Source organism: Lipotes vexillifer, unplaced genomic scaffold (assembly GCF_000442215.2).
Source record: "Lipotes vexillifer unplaced genomic scaffold, Lipotes_vexillifer_v1.1 scaffold753, whole genome shotgun sequence".
NCBI classification, from domain to species: Eukaryota; Metazoa; Chordata; class Mammalia; order Artiodactyla; family Lipotidae; genus Lipotes; species Lipotes vexillifer.
In genome coordinates this window covers 1618436-1632429 of record NW_006783618.1, presented here as the reverse complement: position 1 = coordinate 1632429, position 13994 = coordinate 1618436, and the positions used below count along the sequence as shown (strand labels likewise).

Sequence of the window (13994 nt, the reverse complement as noted above, 5' to 3'; positions counted from 1 at the left end):
TGAAATCATGAGTACAGTTTGGCATCCGGAGAGAAAGGGATCTCTTTCAAGACTGTACAATCTATAAAAATTAGGAGGCAGAAATGCCTTAGAAATCATGAAATCTAGCCCCTCTGCCGACGGATGTGGAAACAGGGGTCTAAAATCGTGGAGGCTTTCAGTTGCTTGAGATCAGTCTAAACCATTTCTGACTTTTGCCAGAAACCCTGTTTGCATCCAAAACGATAACTGTGGGATGAATGCACTTCCCCTTGGAGCACAGCCAGGACTACAACCTGGGTCTGTGTCTCCAGTTGATAGCCTTTCTGCCACAGGCTCTCTGCCTCCAGGGGCTGTGCCTGTCATGACTGGTTTGCTTCCTCCAGGGCGTTCAGGCAGAAGCTGGTGGGTGATTTGTCAGACAGTGAGTCCTGGGGGCTGCCTGGCACAGTCTGCCAACCAGATGGCAGACAGCTAGGTCCAACAGGGCTGGGCTCTGACTTACGGGGGGTCTGGTGGGCTGGCTTCCCTATGGCTGTGGGGAGTTTCCAGGGTCTAGGGAAGTGCTCCTCCTGGCCCCTCTCCGGGCCACATTCTCCCAGAAAATAGGATGGAGCAGGCTCCCCACTCACTAGGGCACCCACACTTTGGAAGGGATCCTGGTCCCCAGAGGATTGCTGGCAGTAAAGAAAAGAAGGCAAGCGATGTGGGACAGGAAGTATGGGGATCACAAATCCTGGCTGAAGAGTCAGAGGCCTCAGCCACAGCTGGGTGTGTGACCCCGAGCCCAGTTTTCCCATCTACGTGATGTCCTGATTGGATGTTCCCCTTCCGGCTCTGAGAAATCTAGGACTCACAGTCAGGGGCTGTGTCTTCCTTCTCACCCTCATGGCCCTAGCAATGAACACATTGCAAGTACTTAAAACAATTCCTTGAATAATTGAATGAAATGGGGCCTAAGTCAGTCCAGAGATCACAAGGCGGCCAGGAAGGAGACCCTTGCCTCCGGTGACTACCACGAGACCCCTAGAGAAGCGACAGGTCTTAGAAAAGCCCTGGCAATCCAGGAGCCCTCTGCAAACCCACTTCCTCTCCTAGATGCACAGATGTGGCTGGCGGAGCCAAGGAGAAAGCAGGAAAGTGTACCCGCGGGAGGGAGGATAGCCTGGACCTCCTCCCCGCCATCACCCTACCTACACTTTCTACACTCACCTGGCTCCTCTCTTTCTGGATCCCCTCTCCTCCCAGCCCCCATCCAGGCTTTGTCTCCTCTCCCTGCCCTCTCCGCTCTCCACTCTCCAAACACAACCTTTCCTCCCTCCTCTGGGGAGGCTCAGAGCCTTCTGCTGGTCCCAGAGCTGCCTGATCCTCTGCTAGGCAGGAAGTCTCAGCAGCAGAGTCCAGACTCCTAGGAGGGGCCAGGAGCCTCAGGCTTTCTCAGGGTCAAGGCAGGTAGAAAGCTGCCATGGAGAGATTTAAATGCTGGTCCATGCCCAGCCTCTTGCATCTAGCACCTAGGAGAGGGGCTGCCCTCTGGGGGAATCTGGAAGTGCATTTCTCTCCACCTTCTTCTGCAGGGGTCTTGGGGAGGTGTTTCCTTCTGGCCTTTTTGAGCCTTCCCGTACATGCTCCTTGGCATAGAGCTAGGAAACTGCCCTCTCTCTTCCAGCCAGAGACCTACTGCAAAGAAGCATTGCGTGTGTGTTGGGGAAGCAATGGGATGTTATTGCTGGTATGTGTGAAAGCACACACAGTGCGATGACAGGGCGTACGTGTGGCATTGGGGGTGATGTGTTGTGGTGTGGTATGTGTATGGTGTATTTGGCGTGTTATGTGGTGCACATGTGGTATGATATATGTGTGTGTAGTGTGTTGATGCAGGGTGTGTGGCAAGTAGGATGTGTGGTATGTGTGTGAGTGTATAGGTGGTGTGGCAAGTGTGCATATGTTTGGGGTGTGTTTGTGACGTGCACTGTGTGTTGGGGGGCCTGGATGGGGTAGGGGCCACATCAGTTTGAGCTGGGAGCTAGCTAGCTCTCCAGAGTCTCCTACTCTGAGAAGTCAGGGATAACCAGTATCTAGGCAACCATGTTGGGGGGAGGGGAGGAGATATGGAAGTAAAGAATGGGCAGGAAAAGGAGGGAGGCTGAGAATTGAAGAGGGGTTTCCATGGCAACTACCGGGCAGGTCACGTGAAAAAGGCTAAGTTGCAGAAACAGATATACATATCCACACATACACAGTATGAGGGTACTGGGCCCTCACAGAGGGATCCTTCAACAGAGGACATGGGCTGCCCACTGATCCATCTCCAAACCTGGAAATCTGGGCCCAGCCAGAGAGCACAACGCCACGGAGACAAAGCAAGTGAAGACAGAGGCCCCATCTGTGGCGAGAAGCCCCGGCAGCCACAGCCCACTGTGTCTGGAGGTGGGCAGCAGGGCCCTAGCCAGGCCCATTGCTCCAGTGTGGCTGCTCCCTGCTCCCACCGTCGGGTGCTCCCTTTACCAGCCACCACTTGTAAAAGCCCAGAAGCGAGCGCCAGTAGCCCCAGGCAGCCCTTCCAAGTCTCCACGGAAGCCCAAGAGACACAATGGGGAAGGCTGTGCCAGGGCCAGCCCTGCTGGGGAAAGAGGGCTGGGCAACAGTAGAGGAGGGAATGGTGCGGGTTGGGGGGGGGGCGGTCAGGGCCCCCTGGAAGAACCTAGGACTGGTTAGACAAGAGGAGAGGAAAACTGATGCAGACACTCTCATGAACCCCACGCCCGGGAATCAGCCTTCCTTACCTGCCCCCATTCCCAGTGCCCCCTGCCCAGCTCCAGCTCTCCCTGTCCCCCAAGCACCGAGCCAGCAAGTTCCATTTTGTATGGTTATGTGTGCACACACACAGCCGGCCCCCTCCCTCTCTTCACCTCCGCACACTCCACTTAAAGAGTCCAAGCTTCCAAGTAACAAAGGAAAACCCCCTGGACACAGAGGAGAGCAGCCCTTTCCCCTTCTCCCAAAACCGTAGCCCCAAGCTCCAGGTAGCGGCAAGCCCCTTTCCAGAACACCTTCACTCCCACCGCCACGGCCTGCCTCCCCTCGGCAGCCCCTCTTCTCTTCCGACGACCACCTCCGGGTTTCCATCCCCTGCCCGGTTTCCGCGGCCCAGGCGGCAGCTGCCCGGCGAGGACCGCTCACACCCACCGAAACAAACCAACCCTGGCAGCATCCCGGCGCCCCGCGATCTGTCCCCACCCCAGCCTCTCTCCCTCTCCGGAAGAAGAACCCAACTTTGCCACCACCGGAGCCACTTACCTGCACGGCGCGGTACCCTCCGAGACAATCCCAGGAGGATGCGCGGAGTCCGGAGGAGCCTGGGAGCGGCGGGGCTGGGGGCAGGGCTGTGGGCGAGGCTTTCGCTTTTTTCCCGCCTCCCCTGCTGGGAAGGGTTGGGGCTTGTTGGAGAGGCGCGCCCTGCAGGGGTGGGGAGTGGTGGGCGGGAGCTAAGCCGGGGCTGGGCTCCGGGGACCGCGAAGTCACAGTCCGCCGACCTCCCGTTGGCGTCCGCGCGCAGACCCTCTCCTGCTCGCCGCGCGCCGCCGGCTCCTCGGAGCGCGCCGCCGCTGCTCCCGGCTGCGGGAGAGATTCTTTTTCAAAGGGCAGGCCGCGCCGAGAAGCAACAGGAGACCGCCGTCGAGGGCGCGGGCCAGCGCCGGCGCGCATTCGCCGCCAGCTGTGCCTTTCTGGTTTTCCTCTGCTGAGGGTGGGGAGGGAGCGAGACAAACACGATGACAGAGATAGTGTCTCTCCGAAATAGTAAACTCGGGGAGGGGGTGGGGAGGGGGGACGGAAAAATACGAGAAAATAACCCAGCACCAGACACAGCAACCCACGTTAATTAGAAGTCTTGACAACGAAGTGGGATGCGCACCTAAAGCGTGAATGGCTGTGTCGTGGGAGCGCGAGCCGGTTCTGGCCGGAGTTGTCATTTTCAGCAAGAGCCACGGGGGCTGCTGAGGGCGGGGCCTCGCTGGAACCACAGATTTGCTGCCCAGATCCCCCTCGTCAGGGCCCCTCGTCCCGCTCCTGCCGGGTCACAGTACCGCCCCCTCCCCAGTCCACTCCTGAGGTCCAAATTCGAGACGACAAACTGAATGAGAAGATTTAAATCCTAGCTCCGCAACTACACCTGTGACCTTGAGCACAGCACTGAAGGGAACTCTTGAGCCTCAGTTTCCTTCCATGTGAAACGACGGTGAGAACCCTGACCCCCGGGAGCTGAGCCCAGCGCTCAGAGAGAGCGCTCCGTAAGCCGGCAGTCGCTACGAAGGGCAGGGCCTGTAGCAAGGGCCCGAGGCCAGGCACTGGCAGAAACCACGGACACGGCAAGGGCTGGCCACTCGGTTGGTAGCCAGGAAGCCATGCTGCCGGCCATGAGGCTGCCCAGCCTGAGCCAGGAGGGGGATCGACAGGTTTGGGGGTGGGGGAGAGGGGGCCGGTTCCTGAGAGAGGCTGTAACTGTCCAAGCCCGAGAGGAGCCGCAGGGACTTCCTTACAGAACCGGAACCCTAGTATGCTGGGTACTGCCAGGAAGAGACCCAGCCCTACCTCAACACCCCAAGCCCTGGCCCTCAATTTTCTCATTTGTGAAATGAAGGACATGGGCTAGATAATCCAGAGGCCCCTTCCAGCTCGAACCCTAGATTGAATTATTTTAATAAATGGTCCAGTCTCAAAACCCCAAAGCAGGAAATATATATGGATTCCAGAAGGTTTCGTACAGATGTGGAAGAGCCATAAATGGCCACTGAGAAAGAGTGGGGAACCCTTGAGAGGACAGGTTGGACTCCATGAGCACAGAACCTTGGACAGAGTGGACGTCTCTCTGGCCCAGTCCTGAAGTTCCTTGGTGCCTTTGAAAATCACTCGCTAGACCCATGTCCTTGGGCAAGTAGATTAGTCCCTCGCAGGTGCCCTTGAGGGCTGCCTGCCAGCATCTCATTGTGTTGCCTCTTGGAGTTCCTCCTGGTGAGGACACTTCAAACCCAGGTCTGCAAGTCTGTTTGAGAAAGACAGGCTACGGGTCAGAACTCCAAAGCCGAGTCACCTGTTAGTACCAGCCCTTGTCTTACCAGAGAATTCCAAGGTGTTTGGCCAAATTACTCAGATGCCCCTTAGCAGTGAAAGGCCGCAGAGGGGCAGCAGGGGCTACATTCACGTGCAGAAGGACCTTGGTTTGCCCCTCAAATTCGCTTCTCCCCAGTCCATCCAGAGGCACAGCTGAGGGAGTTTGGGGTGACACAGCTATGAAGTCACACACAAGTTTGTTCTAGCGGGAGTCCTGGCTCCCTTCTAGGGGAGGAATAAACACATCTAGCCCCTATGAAACATGTGGGCGTCAGTAAAAAAGGTCACCAGCTGCCTCATTCTTGCAACACATTTATTGGCATGAGGAGCTACTGGGCAGTGAGCCCTGGGCCAAGCTCCAGGCTCCACAGTGAAAGGATAGTCACGGTCCCTTAGAGCTAATTGGCAAGGCAGAGATTGATCAAATAATCCCATGGATAAGTGCGTCATTAAAACAGCGTTCAGAGCCCTGAGGATGTAACGTTTGAGAAGCGAGCTGAAGGGTCAGGAGGTGTTAAGGAGATGAGGTGAAGGAGCCAGGAACTGGAGTGACAGGCAGGGTTGGGAAATGATTCTGACACGGGAACAGAAGCCACATGCGCAAAGGCCCTGAGACAGAAGGGGCATGGCGTGAAAGGAGCCACAGTGGCTCTGGAGCAGAGGAGACAGGCGGGAGAAGGAAGCAGTTGCCAGACCGGGCAGACCTGGTGGTTCCTGGGTGAGTCCAGCTTTTAAGCTCCCGACAATGGGAAGCCACTGAAGGGCATTAAGAAAACTACTGCAAGCAAGAATTGGGGAGTTGCTGGCTCCGTAGTGTGGGGGACCCTACAGTCAAGAATCAGGAGCTGTCAGGAGAGCAGTGCTCATCTGAAGCTGAGAAATCGGCTTGGATCCCAACTGAAGGGAACCCTTCTCTAGAGGCCAAGGAGCAAAGAGAGAGAGCTGGGGCAGTGGTGCCCAGCCACGGTGGGCATAGGGCGTGAAAGCACAGAAACCATTTCTAAAACCCTCCCCACTCTCACCCCCCCTCCATGCCCAGAATAAGATCCATGCCAAGATGTAGAGTTTGGAAGGATAGTGTAAGTGTTGGGAGCTTAAGGGACTTGTGCTGAGCTAAGTATCTTGCAATTGTTCAGCTAAAGCTCCATCTGGATAACACTTGCCCCAGTTCCCTTGTACTGTGGCAAAAACAGACCTGCAGTAAGTCAGTACCCAGGTCACACAGCTACGGACAGGAAGCAGAGGGCCTGCAGGGAAGATTAAAGGGGCAAGACCAGGAGTCACCCGAGGAGGCCCTCGTCCCTCCTAGAAGTTCCTAGTAGAAACAGCAAGGTTTGGGTGCTCTTTCATCCTAGGGTGCAGACTGCAGAAGCAGAGCAGACCTTGCCCACCAATTGCTACCTTGGGTCCATTCGTACTCATTTTACTTTGTAGGGTTTTGAAAGCGTGTTCTCTCCCACCCTCAGCCGAATGCTAAGCCCCTCGTTGAAAGAGCTCTGCTCACTTCAAAAGCGCTCCTTGGTCCTGATCCCTTCCTCCCTTCCTGATCTTTCTTTCTCAAACTCCTTGGCTTCTCCCTCCACCAGTTGTGTTGGGCCCTTTGTCCTCGGCTCTGCATAGTTCCTGGACGGTCCAATCCACAATCATGGTTTTGCCACCCACTTAGGGCTGATGACCGCACGCTCTGCAGCCTGGTCCTTACCCCGGAGACCCAGACAAGTAATCTCCAGGGGCTCAGCAGTGCCCACACTGACCCCCCAAAGCTGGCTCTCCTCCCACATCTTCCTTGAATGTGGACATGGCACTGCTCCAACTCAGCTGTTCATCCAGAAAAGCGTGTACCATCCTCATGCCTCTCCCCACACTGCTTCTGTTCTAGGTACCAGCCTCCCGCTGGTGCCTCTGCCTCAGTCTCCCCACCCCACACTAACTCTTGTTTGGTAATAATTTTCCACAACACAGATGTGATTCAAACCTTCCAAGGCTCCCTATTTGCTACAAGTTAAAATCCAACTTCTTAAAATCCAGCATTCAGTCTTTACCACCTGACACCCACCTACCTTTTCTGCTTCATCTCCGACCCATTCTCTGCCCTGCCTTCCCCATCTCATCACTCTGGTCACCCCAGTCCTTGCAAACGCTGTGCCCCAGCTCAAGAGGGCCACTCACAATTATCCAAACACATTGCTTGCTTTCCCACCCCCAAACTTTTGCTCATATGATCCTCTCTGCTTGAGATATCCTCTCCCTCCCTTCTCTACTTACATGAATCATACCTACCATGCAAAGTGAAATTCAAACATTACCTTATTGAAATTAAAGCTGTCTTGTCCACACTGTCATGAACTGCACTGTGTCTCTTCGTCTGTGCTTGTACATATCATAGTCTGAATTTTACTGTGTTTAATTGCATGTGTGTGTGTGGCCCAAGGAGAATGGGAACTCCTTGGGATCAGCCAGGCATCTTACTCCATTTATACGCCCTAGTGTCTTGCATGGTGACTCACTTATAACTGGTTGAGTTTAAGTGAATGTAGCTCACAGGACTCTACGTGATCCTGCCTCAGCCCACCTCTCCAGGTGCATTCCGAACACTTTCTTCCATGGTCTCTCTCCAGCCAGCAACCTCTCAGCTTAACCACAGGGTCTTCAGAACTGGTTCCCGGGGCACGGGTACCCTGGGCCCAGACCACGCCGGTGAGATGCAGCTGTTTTGTTCTCTCTTCCCAAGATGAAGGGATGAGGAAACTAGTGCTATTGAGGCCCAAAGCAGAGGAGAGAATGGTTCCCAGGCAAGACTGCCTGGAGAGGAGGAGTAGGGAACCCTGACACTGACGCTGGGGCTTGAAAAGCAGGACTTCTCTGACTGTGGGTGGAGCAGTGGGGACTGGGTAGGATGGCAGACACCACTGGTTCCCCAGACCAGGTCCGTTCTCTTCCTTTTCCCTTCTTTTTTTTCCCTTAGAATGTAATTTATTATTTGATTTTAGTTAATTCACTTAATTCTTCATTTCCTCATCAATGAATTCTTTTTTTTTTAATTGGAGGATAGTTGATTTACAATGTTGTGTTAGTTTCAGGGGTACAGCAAAGTGAATCAGTTATACATATACCTATATCCACTCTTTTTTAGATTCTTTTCCCATACAGGCCATTACAGAGTAATGAGTAGAGTTCCCTGTGCTGTACAGTAGGTCCTTATTAGTTATCTGTTTTATATATAGCAGCGTGTATATGTCAGTCCCGAACTCCTAATTTCTCCCTCCCCCCCCCTTCCTTTTCCCTTCTGTCAGAACATTTTTCTAATTCAGCTGCAATGTGTTCAGTTTAAACTACTGATTTTCCAGCAACTAGGGGTGTCCATATGATCCAGTTCCGGCCAAGGAGATGCGAACAGAATTATACTCAGGAAGAATTCTAAGAAGGGCACAGTAATATGTCCCTTTTGCCCTTTGCCCTTTTCTTTTTCTCCCTTCTTCTGTTCCTTTTCTTCTTCCTTCTGTCCTTTCTCCCCCTCCTCCTCCTTTTATTTTTTTTATTGAAGTATAATTGATTTATAACTAATTTATAACAACTATGCTGTGTTAGCTTCAGGCGTACAGCAAAGTGATTCAGTTATACATATATATATATCTGTGTTCTTTTTCAGATTCTTTTCCATTATAGGTTATTACAAAATATTGAATAAGGTTTCCTGTGCTGTACAGCAGGTCCCTGTTGTTTATCTATTTTATGTGCAGTCGTGTGTATCTCTTAACCCCAAACTCCTAATTTATCCCTCCTCCTCTCTCCTTTCCCCTTTGGCAACTGTAAGTTTGTTTTCTACGTCCTGTCCTTTTTTTTTTTTTTTTTTGTCAGAAAAATGGATGGGATGCCTGAAGGTGAAACGGCCATGTTGCAACCATGAAGAAAGAAGTCTGCAGCTAAGGATGACAGGGCAGCAAGCTAGAAAGAGCCATCAACAACATCTGAATTACCTCATTTCAGAGTTCTTGTTACATGAGAAAACTCAGCTCCTAGTACATAAATTTCTTTTCCAGGCTGAGAATTTTTTTTTTTTTTAAAGATGAGGACACAGGGATGGGAGGGCAGAAGTTTGTACAGGCCAGGTCACCCCTCCCTCTGTAAGCTCCTGGGCCCGAGCCCCCAAGGCGTGGGGCTGCCAGAGGCTGACAGTGGCTCTTCTTGCTGAGTCTATCAGAGGTGGCACCGGCTGTACCCCCACCCCCAGTACATAAATTGACTGTAGTTGGTTTTCTGTCCCATGCAGCCAACACACCCCTAAGGGATACAAGTGGGGAGAGCAGCCTTTCATCATGAGAAAGCAGAAATTCAGCACAAGCCTTCCTCCCCTAGAAAACCTACACCTGCCACTTACAGCCCCACTGGCACACACTTGACACACACCAGCACATCAGAAACACAAATCCCAGCATCACCCTTTGTGGAGTGCGTCCTGCATGGTCCCTTTCCTTAGCTATCTTTATCTGGGTCTTGATTTTGGGGAAAGGAAGAAAGCAGAGGCAGTCAAGGCGGGGGAAGTCTGAAATAAAAGCCCTCCCTATCTTCCCACAGGAGAACTATGACGTATGTCAGGAAACAAGGCATGCCAAAGCATGGATGAGATTTGTTTCTAAGTGAAAAATTCACCCCAATCCCATTAGTCTGGAAAACCAGTTGCTGCCTGATTAACTTAAACTTGTAAGTGTGTAACGTCACCTCAAGGTGCTGATCTCTAATTATGAGCACACTGCTCCCAGAGCCGCTGGTTATCCAAGTTAGAGCACATGACCACTCCTCCCCCCCCACCCCACCCCCGAGCCTTTCCATTCTGCAAATAGGCACCCATTTGTCTTTTCCCAGTGAATGCAAATGGGAGAAAACTGAGTGGTATCGCCCTTTGGAGATAATAATGTTGGAAATTCAATACATAATGGCTCCCAAACAAGACCAGAATAGCTTCGCGTTTCTGTTATCCCTATGCGCAGAGAAGCTGACAGCCTGTTAGCATAAGCAGGCATCTGAACTGCCCGCCCCTCCCTGAGTGCCTGGAGCCAGCGTTCATGGAGAGAGACACCTGTTTATCATCATACACTTTCTTCCAACCCACTGGATCCAGGCTCAGAACAGAGGCTGTAGCTGAGTTTGGGGGCCAGAAAGAACTATAGTGACCCAGAAGTCGCCTCCATTCAGTCTCTAAACCAGCTTTGCAACTAGACAATAACCCACTAGTCTAGGCACATGTGCTGGGCAAGTAAGACTGATCTGAATCCACGTATTATTTCTCACATCCCCAACTTCCCCCACCACCACCCCAAAGCCCAAGCTGGAGTTCAGGAAAGAAATAAAAATGGTTTGGGGCTGGCAGACTGTTGAACTTCTGTATAAAGAAGTCACATGAAGCCTGCAGATTAACTACCATGAGGGGAGGAGCTTCCCTACAGAGCAAAATCGGGTGCCTATAGACAAACCTGCATTTTTCCCGAGGGGGGCAGGGCAGTAGCCAGAAGCCTGGCATCCTGGGCAGGTCAGCAGACCACTTGTGGTCATGGAGGCTCTGCCTCTGTCTCTGTTTATGTCGGACTCCTGGGACCATTGACTGCTCTGTCCCTCTCAACCCTCCTGTAATTCACTTGTCTCTTTGATGATGCTGTTCAAGTAATTGCCTCTCAGACCAGAGGCATATTTGATGTCCACCATTTCAAGCATTATCTCTATTGATTTTCATTTTTCAGGCCTTGTATGGAAACTTAGATGTAGCTGGTGGGAGGTGATAGGTATAAAACGCTCACCATTCTGGCCATTCACTCTAATTGTAAACATTTATATAGCCCTTGGCACACAACTCCTTCCCGAGACCTTGTTAAAAAGAGAATCTGCAATCATCTTCCTAAATTTAACTCAGAACCTTCTTTTTCAGAATCAGGAGAAGGGATGCAATGATTTCACCCAGGGAATAGACTAAGTTGTTTACTTTTACATGGTGAGTAATTTTACATGGTGAAGACGGAGGGGTGTCTGGTTTATGTTTTTAACCCTCTCCCCACTCACCAATATAATTAGTGTACGGTCAGTATTTACTGAATGCAAATGATAGGAACGATATTGACAGAGAAAACCACTACGCATCAATAATTAGCCCCTATATCGGCGCTGTGAGGCAGTCTGAAGCTGTGCCTTGTCTGACGGGAAGGAGAAAGGGAGAGATGGGAAGCAGGCTCCCTGAGACGCGGTTTGCAGACACTGGGTGCGGCAGACTCATCTGGAGACTTTTTTTTTTTTCTTTTTGGCTGTGCCTGCCTTCATGCAGGATCTTAGTTCCCTGACCAGGTATCGAACCCGCGCCCCCAGCATTGGGAGCATGGAGTCTTAACCACTGGACCACCAGGGAAGTCCCAGGAGACTATTTTTTGAATTACGGTAGATTGTGTTTCCAAAGATGGCCTCTCCCATCCCACAGGCTCTTGTACAGTGAAACTTCACCACTCTTCCCACTGAGAGGTGGGGTCTATTTTCTCCCCCTTTCCGTCTGGGCTGGCTCTATGTCGTGTTTTGAGCGACAGAAAGAAACAGAATTATCATCGTGTAACTTTCTAGACTGGGCCTTAAGAGATCTGCAACTTCTGCCTCAGGCATTTGGGATGCCACTTCTTGGAGGCCATGTGCTTTGGAAGAAGTCAGACTCCCCCTGGAGAGAGAGAGGGAGAGACAGACAGACAGACAGACCACGTGGATATTCCCAGCCCAGCCGAGCTGAAGACAGCCCCTTGAGTGATGCTGACCACAAACCACTGAGTGGCGCCTAAATTCCTGCTCCTCAGATCATGAGTAAACGAAACGGTTGTTGTTTTAAACAGAAAATTTGGTGCATAGACTGCCATGTTGTTTTCAGAAGACCTGAAATGCCAATGATAGTTTAACAACTGTACGCCTGATGAAGGAAGACAATTTAATGTTTCATTCGGATCCAGAGGTGCATCAAATTGAAGGACAGCTCCAGTCGGCAAACAGGTGTTTCGTGATGGTATCCAAGAAGAAATGCTTGGTGATGGACAATTCAGAAATGCTTCCCCAAAATGTGGATGGTTCTTTAAAAAGTCTCAGGTCACAGCCCTTGCAGAGCACACTGAGGCCCAATACACTGATTCTCAGTCCAGGAAACGTGGGTCTTCCAGGTATTAAAAATAATAAATATATAAATAAGTAAATAATAAACAAACAGAAAATTTGGGAGCATTTTGTTCTGCAGTCATAGTTGACTAAAACAAGGTGACTGGGCCCCCCGCAGGCCCATGGATCAGACTCTCCAGGGATCGACCTGGGCATCTGTATTTTTACAGGCCCTCCCTGGCACCAAGAAGGAGAATTTGGTCTCCCCCTTATTCCTCTCATGGCCGCTTCATCCGTGACCCCAGACTCAACGGGTCAAAGCTGCAGGAACCCAGGCCAGGGACACAGAGTAAGAGAGATCAAACAGACTCAGAAAGGCAGAGTCTTGAAGAAACAGGGCACAAGAGATTTCTGTGTGTGGACCTCTGAACTAGACACAGAAGGAGAGGTAAAGGAAACAGAGCTATGGAATATTTGAGCCAGATGAGACCTTAGAGAACAATTTGCAGATTGGGACCCCAAGGCCGAGAGAGGGGAACTGACTGGCTCAAAGGCACAGAGCTTATTCGTGGCCCAGTGGGGACCACAGCGAGGTCTCCTGAGTCCTGGCCTATCCTTCCTTCTTCCCTTGCCCCCCCCCCCATCTCTCGGGGTTTCTGTGTCCTAACGGAGCAGTTGAGAAAACTCACGCTTTCCTAAATGCATGGACAATATTTTAAAACATTAACTAAGCTGTGTACTTGAGTGCCTATTATTAATGTCCCAATTAAGGTGGAAATACCAAAAGCATCCAAGAGAATGACCAGAATAAGAGACGGGACTAATCAGGGGCATCTTCCTGGAAGAGCTGGGCTTTGAAGGAGGAGGGTTGGGGGTTGGGATGGGAGAGCAGGCTGAGGCTCAGAGGTTGGAATAAGATGTGAGGGAGCTGCTGGCCATCTACTTGGCAGATTTAGAAGCCCTGCCGGGAAGGCACCGGGGTTTGTAAGTTTCCATCTAGGGCCTGTTTTTCTTGTCTGGTTCCTCCACCAGTGGAGGAGAGATAGGACTGCCTGGCGGGTGCCCAAGTGGGAGGACCTGGACACAGACTTCCTGAGCCCCTACCTAGCCCCCTGCTGTGCTGATAAGAAAGCTGACTAGGTCCTGGGAGAGGGCGAGCCCCAGGAGCTAATTCAGTGAGGCCATGGGCTTCTGAATTTGGTGTCAGAATTCCATTCTCTGCCCCCTCTCCCCTGAAAGTCCAGCCCCCCCCCCTTCATCATTAGGGGAGACCTCAGAGACACCACCCAACTGAGTTTCTTTACGGTTTCCCATTCTTTCCTAAGAACTGCTAGGCACGGAGCACACAATTTATATGTTCCCGACTGCCCTTGGCCTAAGATTTAACAAGAGAGAAGGGATTTTGCTTGTAGTAGGAGAGGTCAAGGCCTGTAGAGGGAAGAACTCCCCTGTGATCAGAGTGGGCAAAATGAGCGAGGTTGGTAAATTTACTTCCTTGGCAAATAATTCCTGCTCATCGGAGAGATCCACAATGCCATACCAAAGAACATGTTATTCTGGAAGGCAGTGAGCCATTCATAGAATAAACATGGATAATCACTGATTGGAATCGAGTGCTGTTGGTCTTAAGCAAGCTACTTAACTTCCCTGGGCACCAATTTCCTCGCCTGTGAAGACATATTATTGATAGTCTCTATTCCATGGGATTATTAGGAGGATTGGTATAGAAAACACGTGTAAAATACCTACCACAGTGCCTGGCAATGACAATTGCTCAATAGACATTTGTTTCT

General features: G+C 51.5%; 1 protein-coding gene across 1 annotated transcript in view; it reads right to left on the bottom strand.

Annotated features, from left to right (window-relative positions):
* Nucleotides 1-341: 341 nt before the first annotated feature.
* Nucleotides 342-13994, bottom strand: part of TMPRSS13 (transmembrane serine protease 13) — a 52879-nt gene continuing 39226 nt past the window's right edge. The window contains 3 exon segments of the mRNA XM_007456336.1: nucleotides 342-431; nucleotides 3280-3438; nucleotides 3555-3721. Coding sequence (XP_007456398.1) covers nucleotides 342-431; nucleotides 3280-3438; nucleotides 3555-3721 — 416 coding nt within the window.